The sequence below is a fragment of the Ceratotherium simum genome, chromosome X, assembly GCF_057802395.1.
Source record: "Ceratotherium simum simum isolate JZ-2026a chromosome X, ASM5780239v1, whole genome shotgun sequence".
Lineage (NCBI taxonomy): Eukaryota > Metazoa > Chordata > Mammalia > Perissodactyla > Rhinocerotidae > Ceratotherium > Ceratotherium simum.
The window spans coordinates 127,439,151-127,466,941 of NC_141940.1; the positions used below are offsets into that span (position 1 = coordinate 127,439,151).

Below are 27,791 nucleotides of genomic sequence, written 5' to 3' on the forward strand. Positions count from 1 at the left end.
AAGATGCGAGAGGAGGGCTGAGCGCAGAGCGGCGCGGCCAGGGTCCCTCAGCTCGGGGGCGCGCCCCGTCTCCCCGGGGTGGGGCAGGGTGGGGGTGGGCCGAGGCGTGGACTCGGGGAAGTCTCTCGGCGACCGGAATAAAAGGGCGCCGGCTCGCCGTGCCGCGCTGGGAAGCCGTGCTGCCGCGCCCCCGGCCCCGGGAAGGGCATGGCCCCGGCGGACCCCCGGCGGTGACTCGCGCGCCCCGGCCCCGTGGATGCTCCGGGCGCACCGCTCCCGTGTGTCGCGGCTTCCGAAGGACAGGTGAGGACCGAGGGCAGCCTGTGTGCTCGGGAGTGGGGAGGGAGTGGCCGGGGGAGGCATTGGTCTGTCTGCAAGGGGTGAAGGGAGTTGGGGGACGGCCAAGAGAAAGACTGGGGGGCGAGGGCGTAGAGGCATCTCGAACTGTTTCCTGGCACTCTTTGAAGGAGCGGAGGGGCCAGTTTCCATTCAACAGGGAAGCCGATGCACTCTTGCGGGAGGATGCTTTGAATAGATCTAATCAGCGAACGCCCGACCCTTTCTCCCTTCATCCTTCCTCCCTCTCCCTAATCCTCCCCTGGTTTCTGGGGATCCCCAAGTGAAAGCGGTCCCGCTCTTGGCGTTGGTGGGGAAGGCACGGTGCAGAGCCTCCTGCCCATTCCTCGGGCTCCGAGTACTGAGTCTCCCCCACGCCCCTCCTCCTACCCCGGAGAGCGGGAGACCCAAGGCCTCGCCAGGGCTGAGCCGCGCAGAAGCTGGAGAAGTCATCATCTGGGAGAGACGGCTTTTGGTGTGCGGGTCGCGGCAGCCGGGACCCGCGGGGCAACCCGAGCCGCGTTCCGGGAAAGCCTGTAATTCACCGCTCCGCCGGCGGGGCACGTCGGAGCGGGCGCTGGAAGCCGGCCAGGGGCGCAGGGCTGCGCGCCCGGCCGCCCCACATTGTCCGCCCCCGGCAGGGGGAACGCGGACTGCCTCGTGCCCGCGGCAGCCCCGGAGGCCAAGGGCGGTTTCCCTTGCGGCCCCAGGACTAGGGTTCCCTGGGGCGCGTTCCTTCTGTCTCCGGGAAGGACCTGGGTGGGAGGCAGGACCGAGAGCGAAGGCTGGAGAGGAGGCGTGGGGACGCTGGGGCCAGGTCCGCCTGCGGGCACGGGGCATGGGCCGGGATGCCCTTGGCAGAAGCCCAGAGCCGAGGTCGGGCGCGCAGGCGACAGGGGGAGGCCTGGGCTCCGGCGAGCGACGAAACTCCTCTCTGCAGAGCTTCAGAAGCCTGTTCCAGAGCGCGGAGGGGAAGCCTGAACTTGTTTTCTGCAAAGCTGCCTACACGGTCAGCTCTTTATGGGCAGCTGAAAGGCGAGACGCACGCGGGCTTAAGAGAGTATCTATTTCGAGGTCATGGAAAGGATGGAAAAGCTACGGATTTGGGATCTCTCTACGCTGTATGAACGGATGTGGAGTTTATTAGTGAGCGCTTGCCCAGAGCAGGGACGGAGGGACAGACGCGTTTCTCTATTGTGCGTTCTCCTGTCCACGTGGACTCCTATTTGTAAAGAAACTTCACCCAAGACAACACAAAAATATGAGATGATGAAGGCATGGCCAACGCCTGAAAAAGATAATCACTGACGTTCTAAAGGAGGTAGCCGATGCAAACTAATATTTGAAATATCTCAGCATTCCCGTTTTTCTTTTCTTTTCTTTCTTTTTATTTATTTAGCGTTTTTGGTAACCTCCTTGATCGTTTTTGTTTGCGTGAACATATTTCATCAGGCAGTTCCTTTCCTTTTTATCAAATGGCAGATTTTACCGAGGTTTCCGCAAACTTCCTCGTGATAAACAAGGATGCTGCACCATCGCAACCCTTTTTGTCCCTTCCCAGAAAAAATTAGGGCTGGTAAACAGACTCACAAATAATGGAATAAATTTCGCTTTAGTGAATGCTCTTGAAGCACTTTAAGAAGATATAATTAAAACTTAAGAAATGTCATTAAAAGAACGAAATAGTCCTAGTAATAATGACCTTCTTGAGAAGTTTTTTATTCAAATATATACAATATATGAAGGCTCGGAATTAACACTGGAGGCGGACACACAATTATTTTTTATTATTTACTTTATTATTATAGAAACAGAAATGTACCTTTCCTTCTCTATGTATATATGTGTATTTACAAATATATATGTAAATATATATATATATCTGTGTGTTATGTGTGTGCATTTTCCATATCCTCGCTCATAACATAGTGAAACTTCCAAACCGTAGTATCCAAGTCAGGAATTAAGGCTCTGTTCTATACTAACGATTAAAGTTAACGGCAAAAGATTGAAAAAAAAATGTTTCGTGTTTCTTGACTCAAACATTCTGTGTCACGAAGATAAATCATGTGAAGTCTTGGGAAGCTTAAAACCAGTATGCACAACTCAAATAAAATTTGCTGAAAATGAGAAAGTTCGACCTGACTAAGCGCATCCCGTTTTGTGGTTCCGCTACAGGTGTCCAAGGATGAGGCATCCGGACAAGATGCCCACGCGGGTGCACTGGCGAGTACTCTCCGTGGTGCTGATTCTGGTCTGGGGCCATCCTCCAGCCTCGCTCGCCTGCCCTCACCCTTGCACCTGCTATGTTCCCAGCGAGGTGCACTGCACGTTTCGCTCCCTGGTTTCTGTGCCAGCTGGGATTTCTAAACATGTGGAAAGAATCAATTTGGGGTTTGTACCACATTCTTACTGAACAATTTTGGCCTCTTTGCATGCATGTTTACTTGCTTTTGCATATATGTGTGTGTATCTACATAATGCAAATGGATATTCCTTTATGTGTCATTCTACCTAGCGTTATGTACTTCTATATGGGCAGAATCGAGGTGACAGTTTTTAACTATACTAAACGCAGTCCTTTTGGACGATTTTCTGAATTCAGCCATCAGCTGCAACCACTATCATAAGGTTTAGTAATGAAGCATCGTGAACACCTTCAGTTTGTCAAGAAATTTCCCTCGATATATTGTAGATACGAACGCATATGACACATATGTAAATATGTGAATATTATTTAAATAGACTTCAGAAACTATTTAAAACAGCACAAAGAATAAATGGGACATCTCTGACATTTTGCAAGTTATCTGGATGATGTAATTGTGACTTTGACAAAATAAAAGAGTTCTTTCAGATTTTGCCTATTTAAAGTATTAATATCTTTTTAAGAGATGAATTTCTGCAGCATCCCAGATAGAATTTTTATATTTTTAAATTTCATTTTATACACATAAATGTTTTATGTGCATAAATATTAGTTGCTATGGATCACTCATGTACAATTTTAATAGTAGACAATCCTTTAGACTTCTTCAAAAAAATATGTTAGCTATTTTCTACCATCTAGAAAACAGCAAAGTAATTTAGAGTTTGATGAATACTCACTAAGGGAACATTGTAATAAAATGGAGTGGCCAAACTTCGGTCAATGAACAAAGAACTGTATGTGTGCAGAGTTAAAAAATATTCTTGCATTTATTGACTATAAAGCCCAGTAGCAGAATAGGAGAATGTGAAATTCAAACAATAAGATAGAAACTTAGCTAATCCAAGGCAATAAGCCATTAGATAGTCTTCTCAATTAAATCTTGGGAAACCGTATGACTTGACTAACTAAATCCAACCACAATGATGATAATTCCATCGGGAAAACAATTTGGCTTTGCCAAAAGAGGGAACATTAATCATTAAACCTGTTTCCTTTTTACAATCTAGAATTTAAAATTTATTAGGACACATCACTTGTCTAATGGGAGAAAGAGATAAGGAAGAGGAACTCGAGCCCATTGGAATCAGGGTTGGGTGAGCTACGCCAAGTTTGTAGAGAGGGAAATGGTGCTTGTCTATGATTTCCCTTCTTTCTTGCACATCCTTCAGACAGGGTTTAGTGGACCCCCCTAGAAAGTGTGGGAATGGGAGTGGTCCAAGAGAACTGTTTTCTGCCACACTTCCTGCCTTGGAGGTGTGAGTGTACTGCCTGTTGTGTGTTGGGGGTCTGGGCTGTCAGTTGGACATGAGTGGAGAAGATACTACATGCATCCCGCCAAAAGGTTAACTGTGTGATGGCTTTAGACTGGCGACACCAATAGACTATTTCCTCTCAAGCTGTTTGCATCTCATTGACAGTTTCTGGGATATTTTTCTTCGATCCATTTTTAAATTGAAGCATTTTGTAAGTGTGAAACTTAACTAACCTCTCAATTAGAACATAACTTCTGGCGGTTTCATTTTAAACAACTAATGATAAAGACAACGAATTATGGTGTCCTAAAGGCTTTGCCACTAGAATAAAGCAAAGATATCAAGATGCTCCCTTTTCCTGCTGATGCTAATAATCTTTTGTGATGGGTTTGTGTAATATTAAAGATAAAAGAAAAAACAACTGAGGAATAGTTTCACTGTGCCAACATATATTACTTCCATCTGGCTTAATTTGTAACATGAATCCATGTGCCACATTTCTAAATTACGCCTATAATATCACAGCACTGTCTCTGAAAACCAATCTCAAAGTAGATAAGGAGACTGGCAATGTGCATTTTGTTGGAAAAAAAGAAACAAGAGCCATGTCTAGTACAGATAGAACTCAGGGTTGGATTTGTCTTTTTGCAATCTGGAGACTGTATAAAACTCTCAAGGAATGAGGGATTTTTGGCAGAGCACGAAGGACATTTTTCATTCCCACACAGATGTTTTTAGGGTTCTCAGTCACCATTGAAAGAGAAAGCTGCTGTTTCCTGTTGGGCCAGCCCCAAAGCTTTTTAAAAAATTGCTTTCCAGATATTTTTGAGTAAACCAAAAATATCATCCACTTAGCATCTGATTTATAGACCTTTAAAGATTTTTTTACCCTTGATTAAAAGATTGGTTTTGATGACATCTTTCTGGAATTTCCCGAATGCCCATACTCCTTTATTTTATCTTAAATTTTGCTTTGGGATACTAATTGTTATTCATGAAGCAGTTTTACATATATTTCTTTTTTTATTGAGATATAATTGACATAGAACATTATATCAGTTTCAGGTGTACAACATAATGACTCGGCATTTGCATATATTGCAAAATTATCATATATTTCTGATATTGAAAAATCATTTCTTTAGGTGGTTATGTAGTCAGTTATTGTCAATCAACAGGTGAGGAAGACACTGGAGAGGAGGGTAAGCTGGCTCTGTCCAGGGTCATTTCAGTGTCCCATCAGGTTCTCTTCCTTGAGTACCACGCCAATTCCCCCATCTCTCTGCTGGTGTTTAGACAGATGCAAAGAGGATTCATCCACACCCATTGGGTGCTGCAAGGGAAGAAACTGCCTCCTCTACTTTGCATTTAGGCAATTCTCTTGGCTTTGTCCCAGAAAAGTCTCCCCTTTCTTAGCTCTGCCACCAACAACACCTTCATCTGTAGCTTTTGATGACCCTTAAAAATGAGTACCAAGAAGACGGTACAGTAAGACAGGTTCCTGAGCTGATACATCCCCATCCAGGACTTTAAGCTATTTATTCAGGTGTGGAGGGAGCTCAAACAATGGTGTTCCTCTCTCCCCAGCCATCTTCCTTCCTTTCACCTTCTCCACCTTGGAATCCACCATTATAGTTGAATGCCAAGTTGGAAGTGAGAATTTTGGGCAACAAAGAGAGGAGAGGAAGCCTTGATGAGCATCCCACATCCCTGGACTAAAATGCTGAGGAACATCAAACTGTTTCTGATCCATTTTTGAGGTTGAGCCTCTGACCCCCACCTCCTCCATCTCAAGCCCTGCCTCCTCCTTCTGGCTTCTCTACTCTTCTTTACCTTTAGGGGTCTTCTCAGGTGATCTTGTTTACTCCCAGGGCTTCACTCCATTAGTCAGTTGGCCAAGGTCTCCTGAATGTGCACACCTTGGGTCTCTGTCTTGGTCCTGAGTGCCACCCTCACCTTGGATTCTCCCAAACATCTTCAACATCACATGACGAATATAACTTGGAATGGTTTCCCCCACACCCTCCGCTCCCTATCTCAGCAAAAGGCACAATCCACTCATTGGCTCACACCCAGGCAGAAGTCATTCCTCTGATCTTTTCCTTATTTGCAGTTCCGTCACTCAGCAATGCCTGTTGGCTCTTCCTCTAAGCACCTCTGGAAACTCCCCATTTAGCTTTATCTCCACTGCCTTTACCTTAACCAGGGACACCAGCATCCCTCCCCGGGATTCACCCCATCTCCTGCTTCCTCTCTTATCCATCTCTGACCCGTTCTCCATGTAGTGGCCAGCATTGTTGTTTTAGCACATAACTTGGTTCCCATCACTCTCCTCCTTAAAACCCTCCAATGGCTTCCCTCTGAACCTGGAACAAAAGGAACGCACTCCTTTCCGTGTCCTCCCAGCTCCTAGATTACCTGGTGCCTGCAAATCACACCTACCTGACCTGAGACCATTCTCCACCTTACTTCCTGTTTGCAGACAAACCTCAGGCTCCAGAAAATGGAAAAGAGTTCAAACGTTGACGTTGATTCCCATTTCCCAGGCAGATTTAATTGTAGGATCCTAAATAATGATAGACTAATGAGGCAGTGCATTTGCCCATAGACTATCCCATCTTTGGGTAGAACACAGTTTCTGACCTTCAGCACAATTGACATTTGGAGCACTATTTCCATTTTGGATAGGATGACTCCTTGTTGTGGGGGCTGTCCTGGCCATTGCAGGATGTGGAGCAGCGTTCTTGACCTTTTCCCACTAGATGCCGGTAATACCCTCCCGCTTAGTTGTGATCACCCAAAATGACCTCAGGTATTACCAAATGTCCCCTGGGGGCAAAGTCACCCTAGTTCAAAACAACTACCATAGATAGATAAATGATAGATAGATAGATAGATAGATAGATAGATAGATAGATAGATAATAGATAGATGACAGATAGATTATAGATAGATGATAGATAGGTGATAGATAAAAAGAGGATAGATAGATAGATAATAGGTAGATAGATCAATAGATAATAGATAGATACATAGATAGGTAATGACAGACAGATAATAAGATATATAGACTGATAATAGATAGGTTGATAGATAGACAAACCAACAGACAGAGTCTCTCACCACTTTTCCAAATCTCACCACTTTTGATATTTGGGGCTGGATAATTCTTTGTGGTGAGGGACGTCCTGTGCACTGTAGAATGTTAGCAGCATCCCTGGTCTCCAACCATTAGATGCTAGCAACATACTCCCACCCAGTCGTGACACCCAGAAATGTCTGCAGACATAGTGGAATACCCATGGTGGACTATCTGTTAACTCTCTAAGTTGTTTGCTATTTGCCTTAGAGTTAGGGATCATCTGCCATCTTTCTGTCCCTTGGACTTGCCCAGGAAGAAGTCCTGCTTGTTTCCCCTGCTTTAGGGCACTTTCACTTGATTTGTTCTCTGCTGAGTCTTCTAATCAGGGTTTCCTAACTGGGCCCATTCCTGTTAATATTTTACCTCTCACCACTGTTAAATAGAGCAGAGTCAGCTGACGAGACGCTGGGACAAAGCACTAAAGAGGGAATGCCATGTCATCCAGAAGAGGGACACGCTATATAATCGTCCAATGACTACAAGTCAAATGACAAACAAGACCGGGGATTACCTTTTGCTATATTTTCCCCATGCACCATTTTGAATCTCTAGCGTTATCCTAATAAGGTGGGCTGCATTTCATTCCATCTGATGCTTTCTTTGGATAAACTGGTCTTATAAAACAATGCGATGATTAAAATATTTCTTTGAAGAGTGTGAAGCAACCCAGGTGAGTGGTTTTGGTTCTGGAGGTTACACTTCCTGCACTCAAGAGTTTGTAGCTGAAAGGTGCTTCCTCAGGATGACTCTTAGAGGAGGAACTACCCAGCTATTGACTGCGAAATTGGGGTCTGGATTTAGGCCCATATGTATTTATAAGAAAGTTGTAAAATTGGGGTCCTGGTTTAAGCTAGTGTTGGGGCAGGCCACCCCAAAATATCCCACAATAGCAGATTGATTATTTTGAATTGAAGTTACTTGACTGACAAAAAGGGCATTCAGACCCTCCTGTCTCTCTTCCCCTGAAAGCAGGAAATCAATCTTCCATTTGAAAGGTACTCTCCATGCATCCTTATCACCAGAGCTGGGGAATTCAGGGCTGAGAAGCCTGAATAAACAAATCTTGCTAATTTACCACCTCAAGCCTAAACTCTGCTTAAATTCCTCACTAATTACCTACCCCAAACCTAAGTTTCTTTGTCCTGTCAATTCTTCACAAATTTATTATTTCCTTCGGTAAAAGATACATATACTGCCTGCTTTGTTCACTGTCTGAGCATCATTTCTTTGTGATCTCCAACACATACGTATTAAACTGAGTTTTTCTCCTGTTAATCTAGTCTGGTGTCAATTTTACTATCAGTCCAGCCAGAGGAACACAAGAAGGGGAGAAAGGGATTTTCCCCTCCCTGACACTAGCATTGGCTGCATTGAGCTGTGAGCTCTTCACCTGCATTCTCTACAGATCTAGTTCCTTCTATTTAGGTGATAAGGAGAAGCGATAGTGTCAGGCTAGATACCAATGTATTTGCAAAAACAAAAACACACTAGAATGTTTAGAGATAACTTAGACAATCCATCTGAAATGACAACTTGTCCCTGGGAAATAAGAATCCGTGTTTGGCTATCAGCGTTTTAATTTCTTCCTTTAGACGGGAGCCCTCTCCCTCTCTTATTATATGCAAATCCTCTTCTGAGGCTGCCTGTTTCTTTTCATTCATGCCTGCCATGTGTCTTTCATTATTGCAGTTCCAGAGTAGAATTTCCAATGAGGGGCCATTTGGACGAGCTTCCTTTAGAATTCTAACTCCTATTTGTTTCCCTAAAGTACCGTCTAACTGCATTAGCATATTCAAAGTCAAAAGGCCCAGCCAACATTCCTTAATTGATTGAAGGCTAATAAAAATAGGTCGGTTTCCTTGTGACCCCAGAAATGGACAAGGATGCAAAGAGACAGTGAGACTGGCATCAATCCGACCTCAAAATCAACATTTTGCTAACTTGCTTGCTCCTGGGCAGACTGGGGAAACTTTCCCATATGGGATTTAAGTATTCACTGTTTCTTTTTCTAATTACTTATTTTTTTTAGGTTTAATAGTATACAGGCTTTGTCAGAAACCTCATTTGCAGGACTGGCCAAGTTGGAACTACTTATGCTTCATGGCAACAACATCCCCAGCATCCCCGACGGGGCTTTAAGAGACCTCAGCTCTCTACAGGTAAACCCCGGCATTTATGAGCATCACTAATTGCAGCCTGTACGACCAGTCATGAATAGTGGAAACGATATAATGCTCCCTAATGATTAATAAAATTGCCATTTTCTGACGTTGAAAACAAGCTTAACGTCATTACTTTCCTGCCCTTTGTTCTGGTCTCTGTTTCTGGTTGTGGCTTTTTAAATCATAAACAGGATTTTCCAACCCCCTGTCTTTGTAGGTTTTCAAGTTCAGCTACAACAAGCTACGAGTGATCACAGGACAGACACTGCAGGGGCTCTGGAGCCTAATGAGGCTGCACATTGACCATAACAAGATTGAGTTTATCCACCCACAGGCTTTCAATGGCTTAACGTCCCTAAGGCTACTCCATTTAGAAGGAAACCTGCTCCACCAGCTACACCCTGGCACATTCTCCACATTCACGTTTCTGGATTACTTCAGACTCTCCACCATAAGACACCTCTACTTAGCAGACAACATGATTAGAACTCTTCCCACGGGCATGCTCCAGAATATGCCACTTCTGGAGAATCTTTACCTTCAGGGGAATCCGTGGTCCTGTGATTGTGACATGAGATGGTTTCTGGAATGGGACGCAAAATCCAAAGGTAAGATGAGAGGAGAGTCCAGTATCTCCTAGCTGCACATTCCTTACCTCCATAATTCAAATACATTTTTATATTTTAGTAAAATGTAAAGTAACAGTCATTTAGTCAGTTGTGTACAGTGGACTATGCTGGTCATGGAATGGATATCTGGAGTCTTGTGTTCAGTCTTGGGCTGCAGCTAAAGGTGGAATTTCCTGTGCATCCATGTCCTCTGAGGAAGTATTCAAGGCTGCTTGGAAAAAAGAAGGCTGGACGTGGCTATGAGATTATTCTCATGGATGGAGGAGAGCGATGTTCTGTATTGACCCAGAGCATTAAAAAACAGGACCAATGTGCACAAGTTGTAAGAAAGCAGATTTTGATTCAAAATAAGGAACACTTTTTCTTTCTTTACCACCTTCTCCAAGCCCCACCTTGGAACCCATTCTCAGATCCCATTGGGTTTACCATACCCTGGGTCTTTTTGCACATCACCATCTTCAGAGCCATCAGCCTGGGTCAAGCTCCATTATTCTCTCTCTGGAAGGAGAGTGGAGCATCCTAAGCAGGTCCTCCTGTGGCCTTGATTGCCCCACTTCAATCAACCCTCCACAGAGTGGTTTTCAGAAAAAATTTTCAGAGTGAGCATCTGGCCATGCCACACCCCTGCATAAATGCTCCCCTGGCAGCCCATTGTTCTTCAGACAAAACACACACTCTTGACCAGGAGTTCCTACACTATGGTGTTTCCCCCTACTGCCCACCCTCCCATAATGGGCTGGCCCCACAGTTCCCCTCATTCACTCAGTTCCAGCCACGCTGCTCTCCTTTGTGTTCCTTGTACCTTCCAAACTTATTTCCAGCTCAATGGCGTCAGACTTGCTCAACCTCCAGCCAAGAAAACTTTCCTGCTAGATGTTCACGGGGCTGGCTTCTTCTCAGCGTTCAGGTCTTTGCTAAAAGTTCACGTCTTCTGAGAGGTCTTGCTGTCCTCAATTTCTACGTAGCATCTTCAGCCTGTGCCTATCTAGGAACTTCCAGCACACCCAACTTTTATCACAATTTGATGTGAGTTCTTTCAGCTGCCAGGCAGCTTTCCTCCATGGATTGATTGAGGGATCCAGCTGCTTCGATCTGTGGCTCCGCCTTAAATCTGGCGTCAGATTTGATTAATCAGGCAATGGATGGCGAAAGACAGATGTAGACTCACTCCTTAATAGTCTTAACTAGAAAAGATACATGCCACCTCCATTCATATTTCATTGATGGAAACTAGATCCCAAACCCCACTGGGTACAAGAGGGGCTGAAAATCCATTTGGATAGTCATTTCCCAAGAGCGATGCTACACACCACAGAGATGAAACCATGAAGCTTGGGCAGAGAGCCATCTTGGACATTCTGGATATACGTGTGTGTGCCTTTGTGTGTGCATGTCCGTGCCTGTATGCTTGTATGTATGTGTGGTGTATGTGTATATTTGTCTGCATGTGTTGGAGGATGTATGTGAAACAAGCATATTTGCATTTTGAGATGTTTATTCTTAAAGTCACATAGAGAACTGTCTTCAGAGAAGCAAAAGGAATTATAGTGAAACCAGTTAGCAGGTTTATAATATTCCAAGTCATAGATGATGGCGCTTTGACTGGTGTAGTCCCAGTGGGAATGGGAAGAAGTGGGCAGATACCAAGAGGACTGTCAAAAAGCATTCCTAGTCTTCCAGTTTTGCCAATGGGAGAGATTATGGCACCAATTAATGATATAGAAAAGGCATGAAAAGTGTAGGTTTGGAGCAGGGAGAAAACATAATTTGGTTCTGTAGATGTAAGTTTGAGGAGACTTTGTGACCTCCAAATAGACATGTCAAGTAGGGAATTGAGTGTGGACCTCATAAGGATGTACTTGGACTGCAGAAGCCCATATGGGAGTCATCATTGGCTAATGCAGGGTAATGGAAACCACGCCTGTGGGCAAGGGCTATGACGGGGCAGAACAAGAAGGAAAAAGACTCAGACCAAGTCAAAGAATGCTCCATCACTAATGAGTTGGGCAGAGGAGGAGGAAACAGTGAAAGAGACTGAGTGGTGGCCAGAAAGGGAGAAAATTCTGGAGGATTTGATGTCCAGGAAGCCAAGAGTAGAATGTGAATCCAAAAAGTAAACACCGCCTGAAATGAAAAATTACAGCAAGACAAAAAAAATGGTGAAGGGTGATGTGATGTGATTTATCTCAAAAGATGATCCTTTTATCCAGAAATATTTTCATGAGTTGCGATTATTTATGTAGCCTCTTCTGGACCTTCATAGAACACAAATCATAGAGTGTATATGAATAGAGTTTTTTCAACTTAAAAATATTTTTTAGAGTACTTATTATCCATTGGCAAGTAGCTATAAAACTCTGGTTAGTTAACCACACACTGTGCAGAACTAATTTCAGGTCGTAAGTGATGTCACAGAGGCAAAGCCAGTGAGGTATTCAAATCGTTATGGAAATGCACCCAGGTGATAAAGATGCAAACAAAGCCTTTATCCTCTGTCCAGGTGCAAGGCTTGCTGTTCTTTGGTTCTTTAACTTACATCATGTTTCTTTGATTATTTGTTTCAGGGATACTGAAGTGTAAGAAAGACAAAGCTTATGAAGGTGGGCAGTTATGTGCCATGTGCTCCAGTCCCAAGAAGATGCACAAACAAGAGATTCACAAGTTGAAGGACGTTACTTGTCAGAAGCCTTCCATAGAGTCCCCTCTGAGACAGAACAGGAGTCTTGAGGAGGAGCAGGACCAAGAGGAAGACAGCGACAGCCAGCTCTCCCTGGAGAGGTTCCAATTCCCCCCGTGGAACATCTCTTTGAACATGACTGACGAGCACCAGAACACAGTGAACTTGGTCTGTGACATCAGGAAGCCAATGGATGCGTACAAAATTCACCTGAACCAAACGGATTCTCAAGAGATTGAGATAAATGCCACAGTCACCTTGGACTTTGAATGTCCGATGACCCGGGAAAACTATGAAAAGCTGTGGAAACTGATCGCCTATTACAGTGAGGTCCCCGTTAAGCTGCACCGAGAACTCCCTCTCAGCAAAGACCCCAAAGTTAGCTACCAGTACAGGCAAGATGCTGACGACGATGCTCTTTACTACACAGGCGTCAAAGCCCATATTCTTGCAGAACCAGAATGGGTCATGCAGCCGTCCATAGATATCCAACTGAACCGACGTCAGAGTACAGCCAAAAAAGTGTTGCTCTCCTATTCTTCCCACTACGCTTTAACAATGCCCGCCAAAGATGCAAGGCAGTCTCGGAGCAGAAGCTGGGTCATGATCGAGCCAAGTGGAGCGGTGCAAAGAGCTCAGACTGTCTTGGAAGGGAGTCCGTGCCAGCTGAGCTGCAATGTGAAGGCTTCTGAGAGTCCATCCATCTTCTGGGTGCTCCCGGATGGCTCTGTCCTGAAAGCACCCATGGAGGACCAGGATGGCAAGTTCTCCATCCTCACCAGTGGCTGGCTGAAGATCAAGTCAACAGACCAGCTGGACTCTGGTTTGTACCAGTGCATTGCTCAGGTGAAGGATGAAATGGACCGGATGGTGTACAGGGTTCTTGTTCAGCCACCTGCCACTCAGCCACCTAATAGCCATACAGTGACTATTCAGAAGAACCCAGGGGAGCCAGTGATGTTGCCTTGTAATGCATTGGCAATCCCTGAAGCCGAGCTTAGCTGGATTCTTCCAAACAAAAGGATAATTAACAATTTGGCTAACACATCACACACCTACATGTTGGCAAATGGAACTCTTTCCATCCCAAAGGTCCAAGTCAGCGACAGTGGTTACTACAGATGCGTAGCTGTCAACCAGCAAGGGGCAGATCATTTCACCGTGGAGGTCACAGTGAGCAAGAAAGGATCTGGCAGGTCAGCCAAAAGAGGCAGACGCCCAGGTGGGAAGGCTCTTTCCAGAAGGAGAGGAGATGTTGTGGAGGATGAAGGGGGCTCAGGCGTGGGAGATGAAGATAACACTTCGAGGAGAGTTCTACATCCAAAGGACCAAGAGATGCTCATCAAAACCAAGGACGATGCCACTCCCGGGGGTAAGAAAACCAAGAAAGGGAGAAGAAAACTGAACCTCAAAGAACCAGAGACAAACATCGCAGAGGGTCGCAGAGTGTTCGAGTCCAGACGAAGGATAAATATGGCAAACAAACAGATTAACCCAGAGCGCTGGGCAGATATTTTAGCCAGAGTACGCGGGAAAAATCTCCCTAAGGGAACAGAAGGACCCCAGGTCATTAAAACCACCACTCCTTCATCAGTGAGTCTCCAAGAGACACCCCTTATGCCTGCTGTTCCTCCCCCCTCAATATGGCCTGTGCAGACCACAACCAGTGCCGAAGAATCCTCAGCAGATGTGTCTTTATTTGATGAGGAAGAACAGGTTTCCAGTACTGTTTCCTCAACCAGGATGGCACCAGAACATGGCCACGATGGAGTAATCCTTGCTGAACCCAAAGTGACAAGCACCCACCTGGAGGAATTTACTGATGATCAGTTATTTGACAAGACAGAGGACACGCATCCTACTGATGTTGGCTCAAAGTGGGCTACAGCCACTATACTGATCTCTGTGCCTTATGAATCTTCTCCTACTCCACAGACCCTGGACAGAGTCTACAAAGAGCCCACCAATGAAAATATAGCCACAGACGGCTGGTCTACTGCAGATGTTGGATCCATGCCAGAGCCTACATCAAATGAGTATGAGTCTCCATTGGATATCATCTCTTTGGCTGAGTCTGGGACTGTGCCATATGTTTACCCAGATTTGGAGACTAATTCGCAACCCAGTGAAGATAAGATGAACGAACTGACCTCCACACACTTTACTCCAACCCCCACCTGGTGGGTTGCTGACTCTAGGACAACTGAGCCATTTGAAGATCTCCCTTTAGAGGCGCCAGGTGTCCCCACACTAGTGCATCTACAGGAACAAACAGACAACCTCCAGCTTGCACAAGATGGTTTAAGCACTCAGGGCAACACATTGATTAAAAAGGGCACAGAAGAGACTTCTCAGACACTACAGGAAGGAGATATGCTAGAGAGAGACCCCACAAACTCCAGAAGTCCTGGGAGTAAGAGACAGGGCATCGAATCCACCACTCTGCATGACTCTCTACTGAGAGTGATGAACAGCAAACATTCCTTCAAGCATCCCCAGGAAACCACACCGGGCACCATGTTTGACAAGGACATCTCCACAGTAGCGATGATGATGCCAACTCGAAAGGCCACTTCACCATCGGCGCTCACCACTCACCCTTCTCGAAAGAGACAGAAGGGAAGGAAGAAATCACGCCACCAGAGACTCCAACACTGGCATAAACAAACTCCACCCACGACTCCTGCCCCAACAAGTTTCTCGACTCGACCAACGGAAGTACCTGAAGTGAAAATTCTAAACCAAGTGGAGAGTTCACTGGTTCCTACATCTTGGGTTGATAGCACAGTTGGTATCCCCAAACAGTTGGAGAAGCATGCAGAACCAGTATCCAAAGGAACATCACGAAGGAAACATGGAAAGAGGCCAAATAAACATCGGTCTTCTATTTCTACAGCAAGCCCTAGACCTTCTGTGTCCACACCCAGCCCTTCCATAGAAAATCAACAAAAAAATGTGATTACCTTTAGTACAGAAACTGTACTTTTGTCTACAACGGCTTCTCTGGGAACTGGGGACCCACATGAGATAACTAGAATGGAAGATTATGTGACAAGCACCGCAAAAATACATTTATCTCATGATAAACTCCAAGAGACAATTCCAGTCACATACAAACCTGCATTAGATGAAAAGGAAAGTAAGAATGATGATGTCACAAACATCAATGACTATACAACTGACAGTTTAGTCTCTGGTAAGTCCATCACTAATGTTGTATCACCTTCTGGCTCCGAGGTCTCCACCGTGGGAGAATTTCAGGAAGAATCCTCCCCTTCTGCCTCTCCCGGAACTGCAAGCTGGAATCCCCCAAAGGCAGTCCAGCCTGGGGGACTGCAGATAGACACACCTGTTACCAGCTCTTGGGAAATCCTTACAGACTCATCCTTTGTTAAAGAGTCGGAGGATCTGGATTTTCCTTCTGAGTTTTCACCTTCTGTTGCAGTCTTGACACTATTTCAACAGGAAAAGGTGGTTGCATCAACTACTCTCTCTAGTACGAAAGCAGAGTCGTCTTCAAGTCAAGCAGAAACCACCATCAGTGGTCGGGATCATCAAGAAACCACTCCAGCTGAAATTAGACCACAGCCTCTCATCCCAACTCCCGCCCCAATGGAGGAGCCAACATCCTCATTCCCACCCACAACCCTTGTGTCTTTAGCACAAACCACCACGAAGTCCAGGCCTCTTACTTCGAAAACATCTCCAACTTCAAGAGGTTCCAAGGAAAACGTTTCCTTGAATTATGTGGGAATCCCCAAAACTGAAACACCCCCAGTGAATAATGAGGGAACTCAACATTTATTCAGGCCAAGTGAATTATCCACCCTGTCTTCCAACCAGGATACATTTAACTTAAGTCCAAAGCAGGAGTTAGGAAAGGAAGCATTTGATGGTAGGACCAAAAACATTCTTCCACGTGGCCCAGAGAGTCACCATCAGGATAGAAGAGTCCAAATTTTCCATCAACCAACCAAACCTATCCCACCAAGAGGGACCGTTAGGCCACCTCACGTGGCCACACAAAGTCCCTCTAGATACTTTGTAACTTTCCAGCCCCCTCGTCACTTGACCAGCAAACCGGAAATAACTGCGTATCCTACAAGGGTTTTGCCAGAGATTAAGCACTTTACGACTCCAAAATTATCAAGCACAACAACTCCTATTGTTCCGTTGCATGGGTCCAAACCTGGCATTCCTAGTAAATTTACTGACCAAGGAACTGACCAATTCAACGGCCACTCCAAAGTCTTTGGAAATAACAACATCCCTGATCTCAGAGACCCTGTTGGCAAGCTTCCAACTCCAAGAGTTCCTTACTATCCCCATGGAAGATTCCCTTTCTTTTTCAACAAGACTGTCTCTTTCCCACAATTGGGAGTTACACTGAAACCCCGGACACCCACTTCTCCCGCCCCAGTGATGAGAGAGAGACAAGTCAACCCAGGTGCCTACAATAGGATACATTCTCAGAGCATCATCCACGTGGATTTTGGACCCCCCGCACCTCCATTACTGCATCCTCCTCGAACCACGGCGTTACCATCAACGAACTTAAAGAACATCCCTCTGGTCTACTCCACTCGGAGCTCCATCCCCATCGTGACATCTTCTGGCCAGCCCTCCAGAAGCTTCGATCAGAGCGGCTCAAAGCTCTTCTCTCCCGTAGGACCGCCTGCATCCAAATTCTGGACGCTTGGGGAAAAGCCCCAAATTATCACCAAATCCCCTCAGTCCATGTCCATCACTGTGGACACTGATGCTATGATCCCATGTGAAGCAACAGGGAAGCCCAAGCCCTTCATTACCTGGACAAAGGTTTCCACAGGTAGGGTATTTAAGCATCTGTATTTTAACTACAGCTTGTGTAGGAGGAGGTTACTTGAGTCTGTGGCCCTGGGCAGAACTAGAGGATCTGGGAAAAGACAAGTTGATGGGATGGGAGGGAGCTTCTGAAAACCTAGATAGAAGCATGTTCCTTTAGAGGGACAAGAAATAAGGACCTAGAATGGATGTGAGATTTTAACGGGCTATGGAAACAAGTAATAGGTTCCTTGGATAGGGAACAATCTAAGCTTAGGAATATTTCACAAAAGAGCCTCTTATCTTCTCCCACTGAGGTCCAATGCAAAAGTCTTCCACACCCATGTCAGGGGGCAAGATTGGGGGGAAGGGTAAGAGTGCAAATTCCCCTTGTCCTTTCACTGGCTTGAAAGATAAATACAGCTTGGTCTGAGCCCATCACGGATTGCTTTGACTTCAACCTAGAGATATTGTTATATTGGTTTGCTGCGGCTGCCATAACAAAGTTCCACAGTGGCTTAAACAGCAGACATTTATGGTCTCACAGTTCTGGAGGCTGGAAGTCTTAGATCAAGGTGTCAACAAGGCTGGTTCCCCCTAAGGCTTCTCTCTTTGGCATGTACACTGTCTTCTCTGTGTCCTCTGTCTCTGCAGACCTGTGTCCTCACATGGTCGTCCCTCTGTGGGTGTCTGTGTCCTCGTCTCCTCTTCTTATAAGGACACCAGTCCTATTGGATCAGATTGCACCCCAATGACCTCATTTAACCTTCATCACCTCTTTAAAGACCCATCTCCAAATACAGCCACATTCTGAGGTCCTGGGAGTCAGGATTTCAATCCCAGGATTTTAGTATGTGAATTTTGGGGGGAACACAATTTGACCCATACGATGGTCTATATTTGGAATCCTGGCATGCCCAGAGAGCACTCCACCTCATAAAAATGACCATCTCCTTTGTCTGAATGGCAAAACAATTTCTAGGTGGCAGAAGAAAGTAAGATCTGAGAAGCTACAGCCTCTCCGTGAAAGAAAGGCTCTCCCTGTTCCTCCTTCTCTTTTCTTCTCTCTCAACATGGCTGTATCCTCCAGGCCTGGACTCTGATCTGAGGGGCTTTTTTTCATTTGGTCTCCATTTTGATAACACAGGAATGATTTATGCTGATAGCGCTTGGGAAATCTATGTATTCCTCATTCAAGTTTATCTCACGAATGTTGGAAGTGTTCCAAAGGTTAGCAGAGGCTCTGAGCATGGGGAAATGATTGACTTCTTTGATCAGCTCAGCATTTGATGTTGGATGTTTTCCTAATGGTTTAATAAGGGATTTTGCTTGAAGCAGCAAGTGAAGAACACCATGGGCTTTTCAGTCTAAAAGGATTATGCCTTTGAAGAAAGGAACCTGTCTCTACTGGGAAATCCCATTTATATTCATCCTTAGGGTTTTTCATACCTTATGCCCTTTCTGAGCATCCCTGGACAATGCCCCCTCACTAGACGTTCTTGCACGTTCTTCGACATGGTCAGGAATCAGCTTCTACTGCCGGCAGCTTGTCAGAACTAAATGAGTAGCCCACGGTGGAAGCATGGACCCAGGAACCCAGCAGTGTGGGAATGGAAGGGAGAACTAAAAATCAGGGTTTTCCAGTTTTTAAGTATGAGATTTATTATTGAGGTGCGGTGAGGCCCACAAATCAGGAGATGACTGCCACTGAAAATCTAGTTTGCTCCTCACAGGTCTTAAGAGGAGGGGGCATGCCATGCCATGCAGGGCCACGCAAGAGAGCACCAGGTTGGTTAAGAGGCAGAGGGAGAGATGGGAAAATGTGGGTGAGAGCCTTTATTGTGGTTTCCACAGGAAGGAATGGGCAAGGCAGGGTGAGCAGCTTTAGGACTGCCTGGCTTGATAGTATCAGTGAGCAGTGAGGCATAGGGACTGTCCCTAGTTGTCTGGTACCTGGTCCTGGGGAGATTAGGGCAGGCGGATGGTGGCCTGGAGTGTGAGAGCCCCATAGTGGAGGTGGTTGGAAGTCTAGGCTCTGGGTTGGTTAGTTTACATTCGAAAGGTACATCCTTTGCTCTCTCTAGGAATTGGCTAGCCCTGGGAGGGCCATCCCTTTAGAGTCAGCAAGACCCCAGATGTCCAAGCATCAGAAACACTTGGTTAATACAGACTCTGACTGTGGCAGAGCCTCTAGAAGGCAGGATATAAAACATCGGAAGTATAGAGAGTGGGGAGAAAGATGGGCAGGTGCCCCCGACTATAGTGGTGGGGATGTCCTCCATCCCCATCTGGAAACAAGAGTTAGTGCTCAGCTCATCCAGGCCGTGCAGAGAATGACCTGCTCAATCTAGCTGTCTTGTTGGACTCAGGAGCCTGGCTGGGCAGAGGTGGATGGTGGCTGTAAGTTTGGGGTGTCCCTGCAGCCAACCTGGGGACCTCAAGAGGACAACCTACCCCAATGAGGCATGGGCTGAGCAAATGGGGGCTGTGTCTCCAGTAACTGAAGTGAATGAGGAGGCCAAATTGGGGGGGCCTGGGGCTCATGAGGGCTTCCAGAACCGTCTGTGAAACCCATGTTGGCTGCCCTTTGCTTGAAGGTGGCATATGCCCTGATTCTGGGATTTGTTAAAAGTCAAGAAGGGTGAAAACAAGGTTCTCTCTTCCCCACATTGGAGTTGCAGGGTGCGTCTTTGCTTTTCATGATTTGCATGCAAAGAGAATTGATTAATCAGCTGATTGTTTGGTCCTCATGGAAAGGGCACGTTTAGGTAGAATCTGATGGTACGTATTTCTCCTTTCCAGGAGCTATCATGACCCCAAACACCAGAGTGCAACGATTCGAAGTCCTCAAGAACGGCACCTTCGTCATCCGAAACGTCCAGGTGCAGGACCGTGGCCAGTACATGTGCACGGCCAAAAACTTGCACGGCGTGGACAGGATGGTTGTCCTGCTGTCTGTCACGGTGCAGCAGCCCCAAATCCTAGCTTCCCACTACCAGGATGTCACCGTCTACCTGGGAGACACGATTGCCATGGAGTGTCTGGCCAAGGGGACCCCAGCCCCCCAGATCTCCTGGATTTTCCCGGACAGGAGGGTGTGGCAGACCGTGTCCCCCGTGGAGGGCAGGGTCACCCTGCACGAAAACCGCACCCTTTCCATCAAAGAGGCAACCTTCTCCGACAGAGGTGTCTACAAGTGCGTGGCCAGCAATGCAGCCGGCGCCGACAGCCTGGCCATCCGCCTCCACGTGGCGGCCTTGCCCCCGGTCATCCACCAGGAGAAGATGGAGAACATCTCGCTGCCCCCAGGACTCAGCATCCACATCCACTGCACCGCCAAGGCCGCGCCCCTGCCCAGCGTGCGCTGGGTGCTCTGGGATGGGACCCAGATCCGCCCCTCGCAGTTCATCAACGGGAACCTGTTCGTCTTCCCCAACGGGACGCTCTACATCCGCAACCTGGCGCCCAAGGATAGCGGGCGCTACGAGTGCGTGGCCGCCAACCTGGTGGGCTCCGCGCGCAGGACGGTGCAGCTGACCGTTCAGCGCGCGGCGGCCAATGCGCGCATCACCGGCACCTCCCCGCAGAGGACCGACGTCCGCTACGGTGGGACCCTCCGGCTGGACTGCAGCGCCTCGGGGGACCCCTGGCCGCGCATCCTCTGGAGGCTCCCATCCAAGAGGATGATCGACGCGCTCTTCAGGTACGTGGTGTTCCTTTTTCTCCATCAACCACTGGGCTCCTGGGCCCCCTCCCCTTCCGACGCTGAGACACCTGTTTATGGAGCGTCCTTGTCCGGGACGAAGACGCACAGACATGCTCCTTGTGTGCAGCGGGCGGGAGACACTTTTTCACCCAATGAAATCTTGTCTTTATAAACTAGGATCCAGAACGAACACCTGTCCTTTCCCCTTCTCCTTCCCCCTCTCCCCCTAAAAAGAAAAATGAACTAAATAACTTTTGTTTTAATCGTTATCTGTGTAACTGTTTTAAATGATAATATTAGGTAAAGCAATTTAGGCTGCTTTCTATTTGTGTTATCTGAGATCAAAAAATTATAGAGAAGCTTCAGAACTTGTTTTTAAATGGCATTAGTGATAGAAGGAAAGGACGTAAAACAAAACATTTCAAGGCATTATTATAGCCCCGGGGTAGCACATTTGGAATTCTAAAAATGCATTTTGGCTAGGAAGAAAGCCACCCGCCATTCCAGTGTCTTCGATTCCCAGATACATGGATTTAGAGCACTGGTTCTCAACACAGAGGTGTGGGGTGGGGTACGATTTTGCCCCCAGGGGACATTTGGCAATGTCTGGAGACATTTTTTGTTGATGTGACTCGGGGAATGGTGGTTGCTAGTGGCATCTAGTGGATGGAGACCAGAGATGCTCCTCAACATCCTACAATGAACAGGACGGCCCACCACAGAGATAATCTTGTCCCAAATGTCAGTAGTGTGAGATTGAGAAGCCCTGTCTTACCCTGAAAGACTATCATTTATCTATCTATCTATCATCTGTCTCTCTATCTATCTATCTATCTATCATCTGTCTATCTATCATCATCATCTATGTATTATCTATCTATCCATCTATTTTTCTATCTATAATCTATTATCTTTATCTATCCATGTCTATTTATCTATCATCTACCTATCTATCTATCTATGTATGTCTATCTATCATCTACCTTTCTATCTGTCTATCTATCTATCTATCTAATCTATCTATCTGTCTATTTATCTATCTATCAACTGTCTATCTATCTATCCAGTTATCTATCATCTGTCTATGTATAGCAGTGGTTCTCAACTAGACGATTATGCCCCCAGGGGACACTCATCAACATCTGGAGACATTTTTGGTTGTCACAACTAGGGGTGCAGGAGGTGCTACTGCCAATGAATGTAGACCAAGGATGCTGCTCAACATCCCACAATGCACAGGGTGCTCCCACCACTGAGAATCATCCATCCCTACTAGTGCCCAGGCTGAGAAACCGTAGGCTAGATCCAAAAAAGATATCCAAAATATCTCTTTAATAAGCATTTCAAGATATAGAGGAAAGAGACAATGATTGGCAAAGCGGAATCAAAGACACGTCAATGGTGCTGTGGTGGAGAAACCCTGGCTTTGGGTGTGATCCTGGCAGCTCAGAGAAGAATCCCTCTCAGCGTGGGTTCTACTCCAAGACATGAGCAAAGCCAGCGTTCAAGGGCTCTGCACAGCTGTGCCTGGTCTCCCCCGTCTCTTTCTTTCTTTTTTTTTTTTTTTTGTGAGGAAGATTAGCCCTGAGCTAATATCCATGCCAATCCTCCTCTTTTTGCTGAGGAAGACCTGCCCTGAGCTAACATCTATTGCCAATCTTCCTCCTTTTTTTCCCTTTTTCTCCCCAAAGCCCCAGTAGATAGTTGTATGTCATAGTTGCAAATCCTTCTAGTTGCTGTATGTGGGACGCGGCCTCAGCATGGCCGGAGAAGCGGTGCGTCGGTGCGCGCCCGGGATCCGAACCCGGGCCACTAGTAGCAGAGCACTCGCACTTAACCGCTAAGCCACGGGGCCAGCCCCTCCCCCATCTCTTTCTAATGTAGGAATAGGTTGAAGGCACTTTCCCCACTGTGTATTTAACGTTAGACAGCTGTGTGGTGCCTGGTCAACCTTGCACAATGCATCCAGAATACCACGTACCCAATTTTCCCCGGAATATCTTCCAGCTGAGCAGATGTACTGCCATGTGGAGAACTGTTTTCAGTCGATTTTGGCACGGCTGAGACAGGGTTGAATGAACGACAGTAAAAGAATGTCATTCCAGCATGAATTTGAGCCATTCTGTTCATATCTCGCTATAAATCATTGTCTCTGTAGCTTCAGTATTACTAAATTCTGAATAGTAATATTCTTAGTAAATCGTAACTGAACAGCCCATGTGAGTTTTATAAAAGAGCGGGCTCTTTGCCCTGCCTACACATTGGGACTATTTAAAAATACAGATATTGGAGTTTCACTTCTTGAAGCCAAATCCCCAGCGATGCATAGGCATGTATATTTTTCAGAGTTGCTCAGTTGATTCTGATTACAACTGGGACCAGGAATCACTGCTCTAGAAGTTTCAAAATATTTACAAACATGTGCTACTGTAGGAATTTTTGGATTCAAACTCCGAGACACATTAAAATATCTTTATCTGCTCCACTCCTATCAAATGACCTACCAATTTATGTTGACTTGATTGTCACTCATGGAAAACAAAACAGTTTATTTGGTCATTGTTCATAGTAGCTTTTATTAACAATAATCAGGTCGAATTCAATCACAGGCAGATTTTTTTTTTTTTTTTAGATCTACGACGTAATTCCAGACACGCTGTCAGAATAACACAGTATTTAGGAAATATTTAGGGATTAAAATTCAAGCCCCCTCTCCCCGCAATGCCACATTTATAAATGATGTGCAACTGAGATTTCCAATCTGAACAGTTTTAAAGTCAGAACTTCCAAAATCTTTTCACCATGTTATTCGAAACATCAGTTCTGAATTGCTCAAGGGCACCCCTATGTTGGTAAAAATGTCACATGCATAGTGAAGATCCTTTAAACATTTCCATGTTGTCCCTTTAAACTGAAAGCCTTTTTAAATATTAACTCAGAGGTACGTGGGCTTAGGTCCAACAGTTATCATTTCATATGGAGGAATGGAATGCCAGCATTGGGGTGCCAGCTGGTGAATGCCGTTCAGCTTTAGTTGCAGATTCTAGGGAAGAAGGCTTTACACCGACATTGCCCAGTTTTGAAGAATCCAACTTGAGCATTGAAACTCTGGGTGTAGCCATAATTACAATATCCATCTTATAGCTACTTTGCTGCCCATTGCCTCGTAGTGGGATACAACATCGTAAAACATCATCAAGAGTAAAAATAGCGTCTGGCGCATTTTCTTCGAGAAGAGCTTTGTCTCTGTAAGGTTAACTCAGATTCATTCTCTCCATGGCTGTAGCATATTACCTGATTTTCTCATTACAATAAGTTGTGCATTGACCGCCATGCAAATACTCAATCTACACACAGAGCTCAAGTCTGTAACTGCTTTTCACATCCTTGAGTGAGTGGCCAGGCCAGCCAAAGGTCAGACTCAACCCGAGAGTTCTTATTTGCTGTAAATAAACCCTTTCCGCACTTGGACTCGGTCCCCCCAGGCTGCAAAAACCATCTGACATTTTGCAATAACAGTCGCCTGCCCTGATCGTTCTCAGCACATGTTTTTGTTTCATTCTGATGACCTACAGCGCGGGTAGAGCACTGGGGAGACTGACATCTTACTCCTTTTATTTTCCTCCACCAGCTTTGATACCAGAATCAAGGCGTTTGCCAACGGGACCCTGGTGGTGAAATCCGTCACAGACAAAGACGCGGGAGACTACCTGTGTGTCGCCCGGAACAAGGTCGGGGATGACTTTGTCGTGCTCAAAGTGAACGTGGTCATGAAACCAGCCAAGATCGAGCACAAAGAAGAGAATGACCACAGGGTCTTCTATGGGGGAGACCTGAAGGTCGACTGCGTGGCCACTGGGCTTCCCAACCCGGAGATCTCCTGGAGCCTCCCGGATGGAAGCCTGGTCAACTCCTTCATGCAGGCCGACGACAGTGGCGGGCGTGCCAAGCGCTACGTGGTCTTCAACAATGGGACCCTCTATTTCAACGAAGTGGGCATGCGGGAGGAAGGCGACTACACCTGCTTTGCGGAAAACCAGGTGGGGAAGGATGAGATGCGAGTGCGCGTCAAGGTGGTGACAGAGCCCGCTGCCATCCGGAACAAGACGTACTCCGTGGTCCAGGTCCCCTATGGGGATGTGGTCACCGTGGCGTGCGAGGCCAAGGGGGAGCCCACGCCCAGAGTGACGTGGCTCTCTCCAACCAACAGGCTGATCCCCACCTCCTCCGAAAAGTATCAGATATATCAGGACGGCACTCTCCTGATTCAGAAAGCCCAGCGCTCGGACAGCGGGAACTACACTTGCGTGGTCAGAAACAGCGCCGGGGAGGACAGGAAGACAGTCTGGATCCATGTCAACGTCCAGTCACCCAAGATCAACGGGCACCCCAATGCCATCACCACGGTGCGCGAGATCGCCCCTGGGGGCAGCCGGAAACTCATTGACTGCCAAGCGGAAGGCATCCCCACCCCCAGGGTGCTGTGGGCCTTTCCCGAGGGCGTGGTTCTGCCGGCCCCCTACTATGGGAACCGGATCACCATCCATCGCAATGGCACCCTGGACATCAGGAGTCTGAGGAAGAGCGACTCCGTCCAGCTGGCGTGCATTGGCCGTAACGAGGGGGGTGAGGCCAAGCTGATCGTCCAGCTCACCGTCTTGGAGCCGGTGGAGAAGCCCATCTTCCACGACCCGGTCAGTGAGAAGATTACCGCCATGGCGGGCCACACCATCAGCCTCAACTGCTCAGCTGGGGGGACCCCCACACCCACCCTGCTGTGGGTCCTTCCCAACGGGACGGAGCTCCAGAGTGGCCAGCAGCTGCAGAGGTTCTTCCATAAAGGCGATGGCATGTTGCACATCAGCGGCCTCTCCTCCGTGGACGCGGGGGCCTACCGCTGCGTGGCGCGCAACTCCGCGGGCTACACGGAGAGGCTGGTCTCTCTGAAGGTGGGGCTGAAGCCGGCACCGAACAACCAGTACCACAATCTGGTGAGCATCATCAACGGCGAGACCCTACAGCTTCACTGCGTCGCTCCAGGGGGCCGGCAGGCACGCTTCTCTTGGACGCTGCCCAACGGCATGTTCTTGGAGAGCCCTCAAGCACGAGGGCGCTTCTCCCTTGGGGAAAATGGCACCCTCACCGTCCGCGATGCCTCAGTGTTTGACAGGGGCACCTACGTGTGCAAGGCGGAGACGGAGTATGGCTCTTCCGTCACGAACTTCCCCGTTATTGTGATAGCCTATCCACCTCGGATCACCAGCGAACCGACGCCCGTCATCTACACCCGGCCCGGGAACACCGTCAAGATGAACTGCATGGCCATGGGAGTCCCCAAAGCTGAGATCACGTGGGAGCTACCGGATAGATCACATCTGACTGCTGGGGCACAGGCCCGTCTGTACGGGAACAGGTTCCTTCACCCACAAGGATCCTTAACCATCCAGCAGGCCACACAGAGAGACGCCGGCTTCTACAAGTGTACGGCGAAGAACATCCTGGGCAGTGACTCCAAAACAACTTACATTCATGTCTACTGAAACACCTGCGGGAGAACGTGCCCTCCACAGTCATTGCTTACGATGTCAGCACAAAGTCTCATTTGCAAGGAAAGCCGGGGCCGGAGGGTCAGAACCCTAAAAGGATTTGTCACGGGCACAGTGGTGCCCACTTGGCATTCAGGTTCATGTTGACTTTGACCTATGCTTATTGGCGAAAGGAAGCAGTCAGACGTGGGAAAGAGGGGTCCACCTGTCTGGGGACTTTCTTCCACATTTCCAGGATGCCGTGTGCTCATGGGTGCAAATTTACAATGTCTGTGTTGCAAACGACATTCTGATGCTTTAACAACCATCTGTAGCATCCCTAAGGAGCATTCACTGAAAATAAACCATAGAGATTAACAGTGCCTTGCCACCCCATTGAACATGCACCACTTAGTTAACCCACTGCCATTTTTACATGATAGAACATTCTAGAATGAGTACCCATCTTTCACTTATTGCCTCTGTCACTTCAAAACTCCAATGTGCCCAGTAAGGGCTTAGAACAAGAGTGATTGATTTTTTTTTTTTTTTTGTAATATACAAATTACATACAATACAGCTACCATTTTATATGAAAGAACTCTTTCTCCCTGGAACTCACTTTTTATATAGTTTATATATATATATATATATATACACATATATATATATATTTCTAATCAGACGATGAGACTAGAAAGAGAAAGAAATACTTTCTGTCTCATTAAAAATAATAAATTATTGGTCTTTACAAGACTTGGGTACATTAGAGCAGTCATGGAAATGCAATTAAAAAAAATTCCTCCCCAACTTCCTTCAAATTCAGTAACTGCTGTTATATTACTGTTCCCAGGAACCCCACAGGGAGGGAGGCTGAGATCTTGGATTTCCTTCTTTATGAAGTTTATCTTAAGAGCTGTGGTGCGGGGAGAGGAGAGGAAGGAGAGAGCTAAGTCGTGACCCCGCAGAATGAACCCAGAGCCTTCCGGAAAAATCCGGAAACATCTCTCCCCCTGTCAGTTTGTGCCCACAGAAAGTAGGAGGTCTGTCATTTCCATGACTGCTTTACTGTATTTTTAAGGTCAATATAATGTACATTTGATAATAAAATACTATTTTCCAAATAA

At 46.7% G+C, this 27,791-nt stretch overlaps 1 protein-coding gene across 1 annotated transcript; it reads left to right on the plus strand.

Moving 5' to 3' along the window:
* The first annotated feature begins 112 nt into the window (after positions 1-112).
* Positions 113-27,791, plus strand: LOC101401448 (matrix-remodeling-associated protein 5). Its single transcript, XM_004440753.3, has 7 exons — positions 113-303; positions 2,515-2,730; positions 9,192-9,321; positions 9,542-9,932; positions 12,518-17,458; positions 20,236-21,136; positions 24,771-27,791. Exons 1-7 carry the CDS (start codon positions 257-259, stop codon positions 26,677-26,679), a joined length of 8,535 nt encoding a protein of 2,844 aa, XP_004440810.2. The 5' UTR covers positions 113-256; the 3' UTR covers positions 26,680-27,791.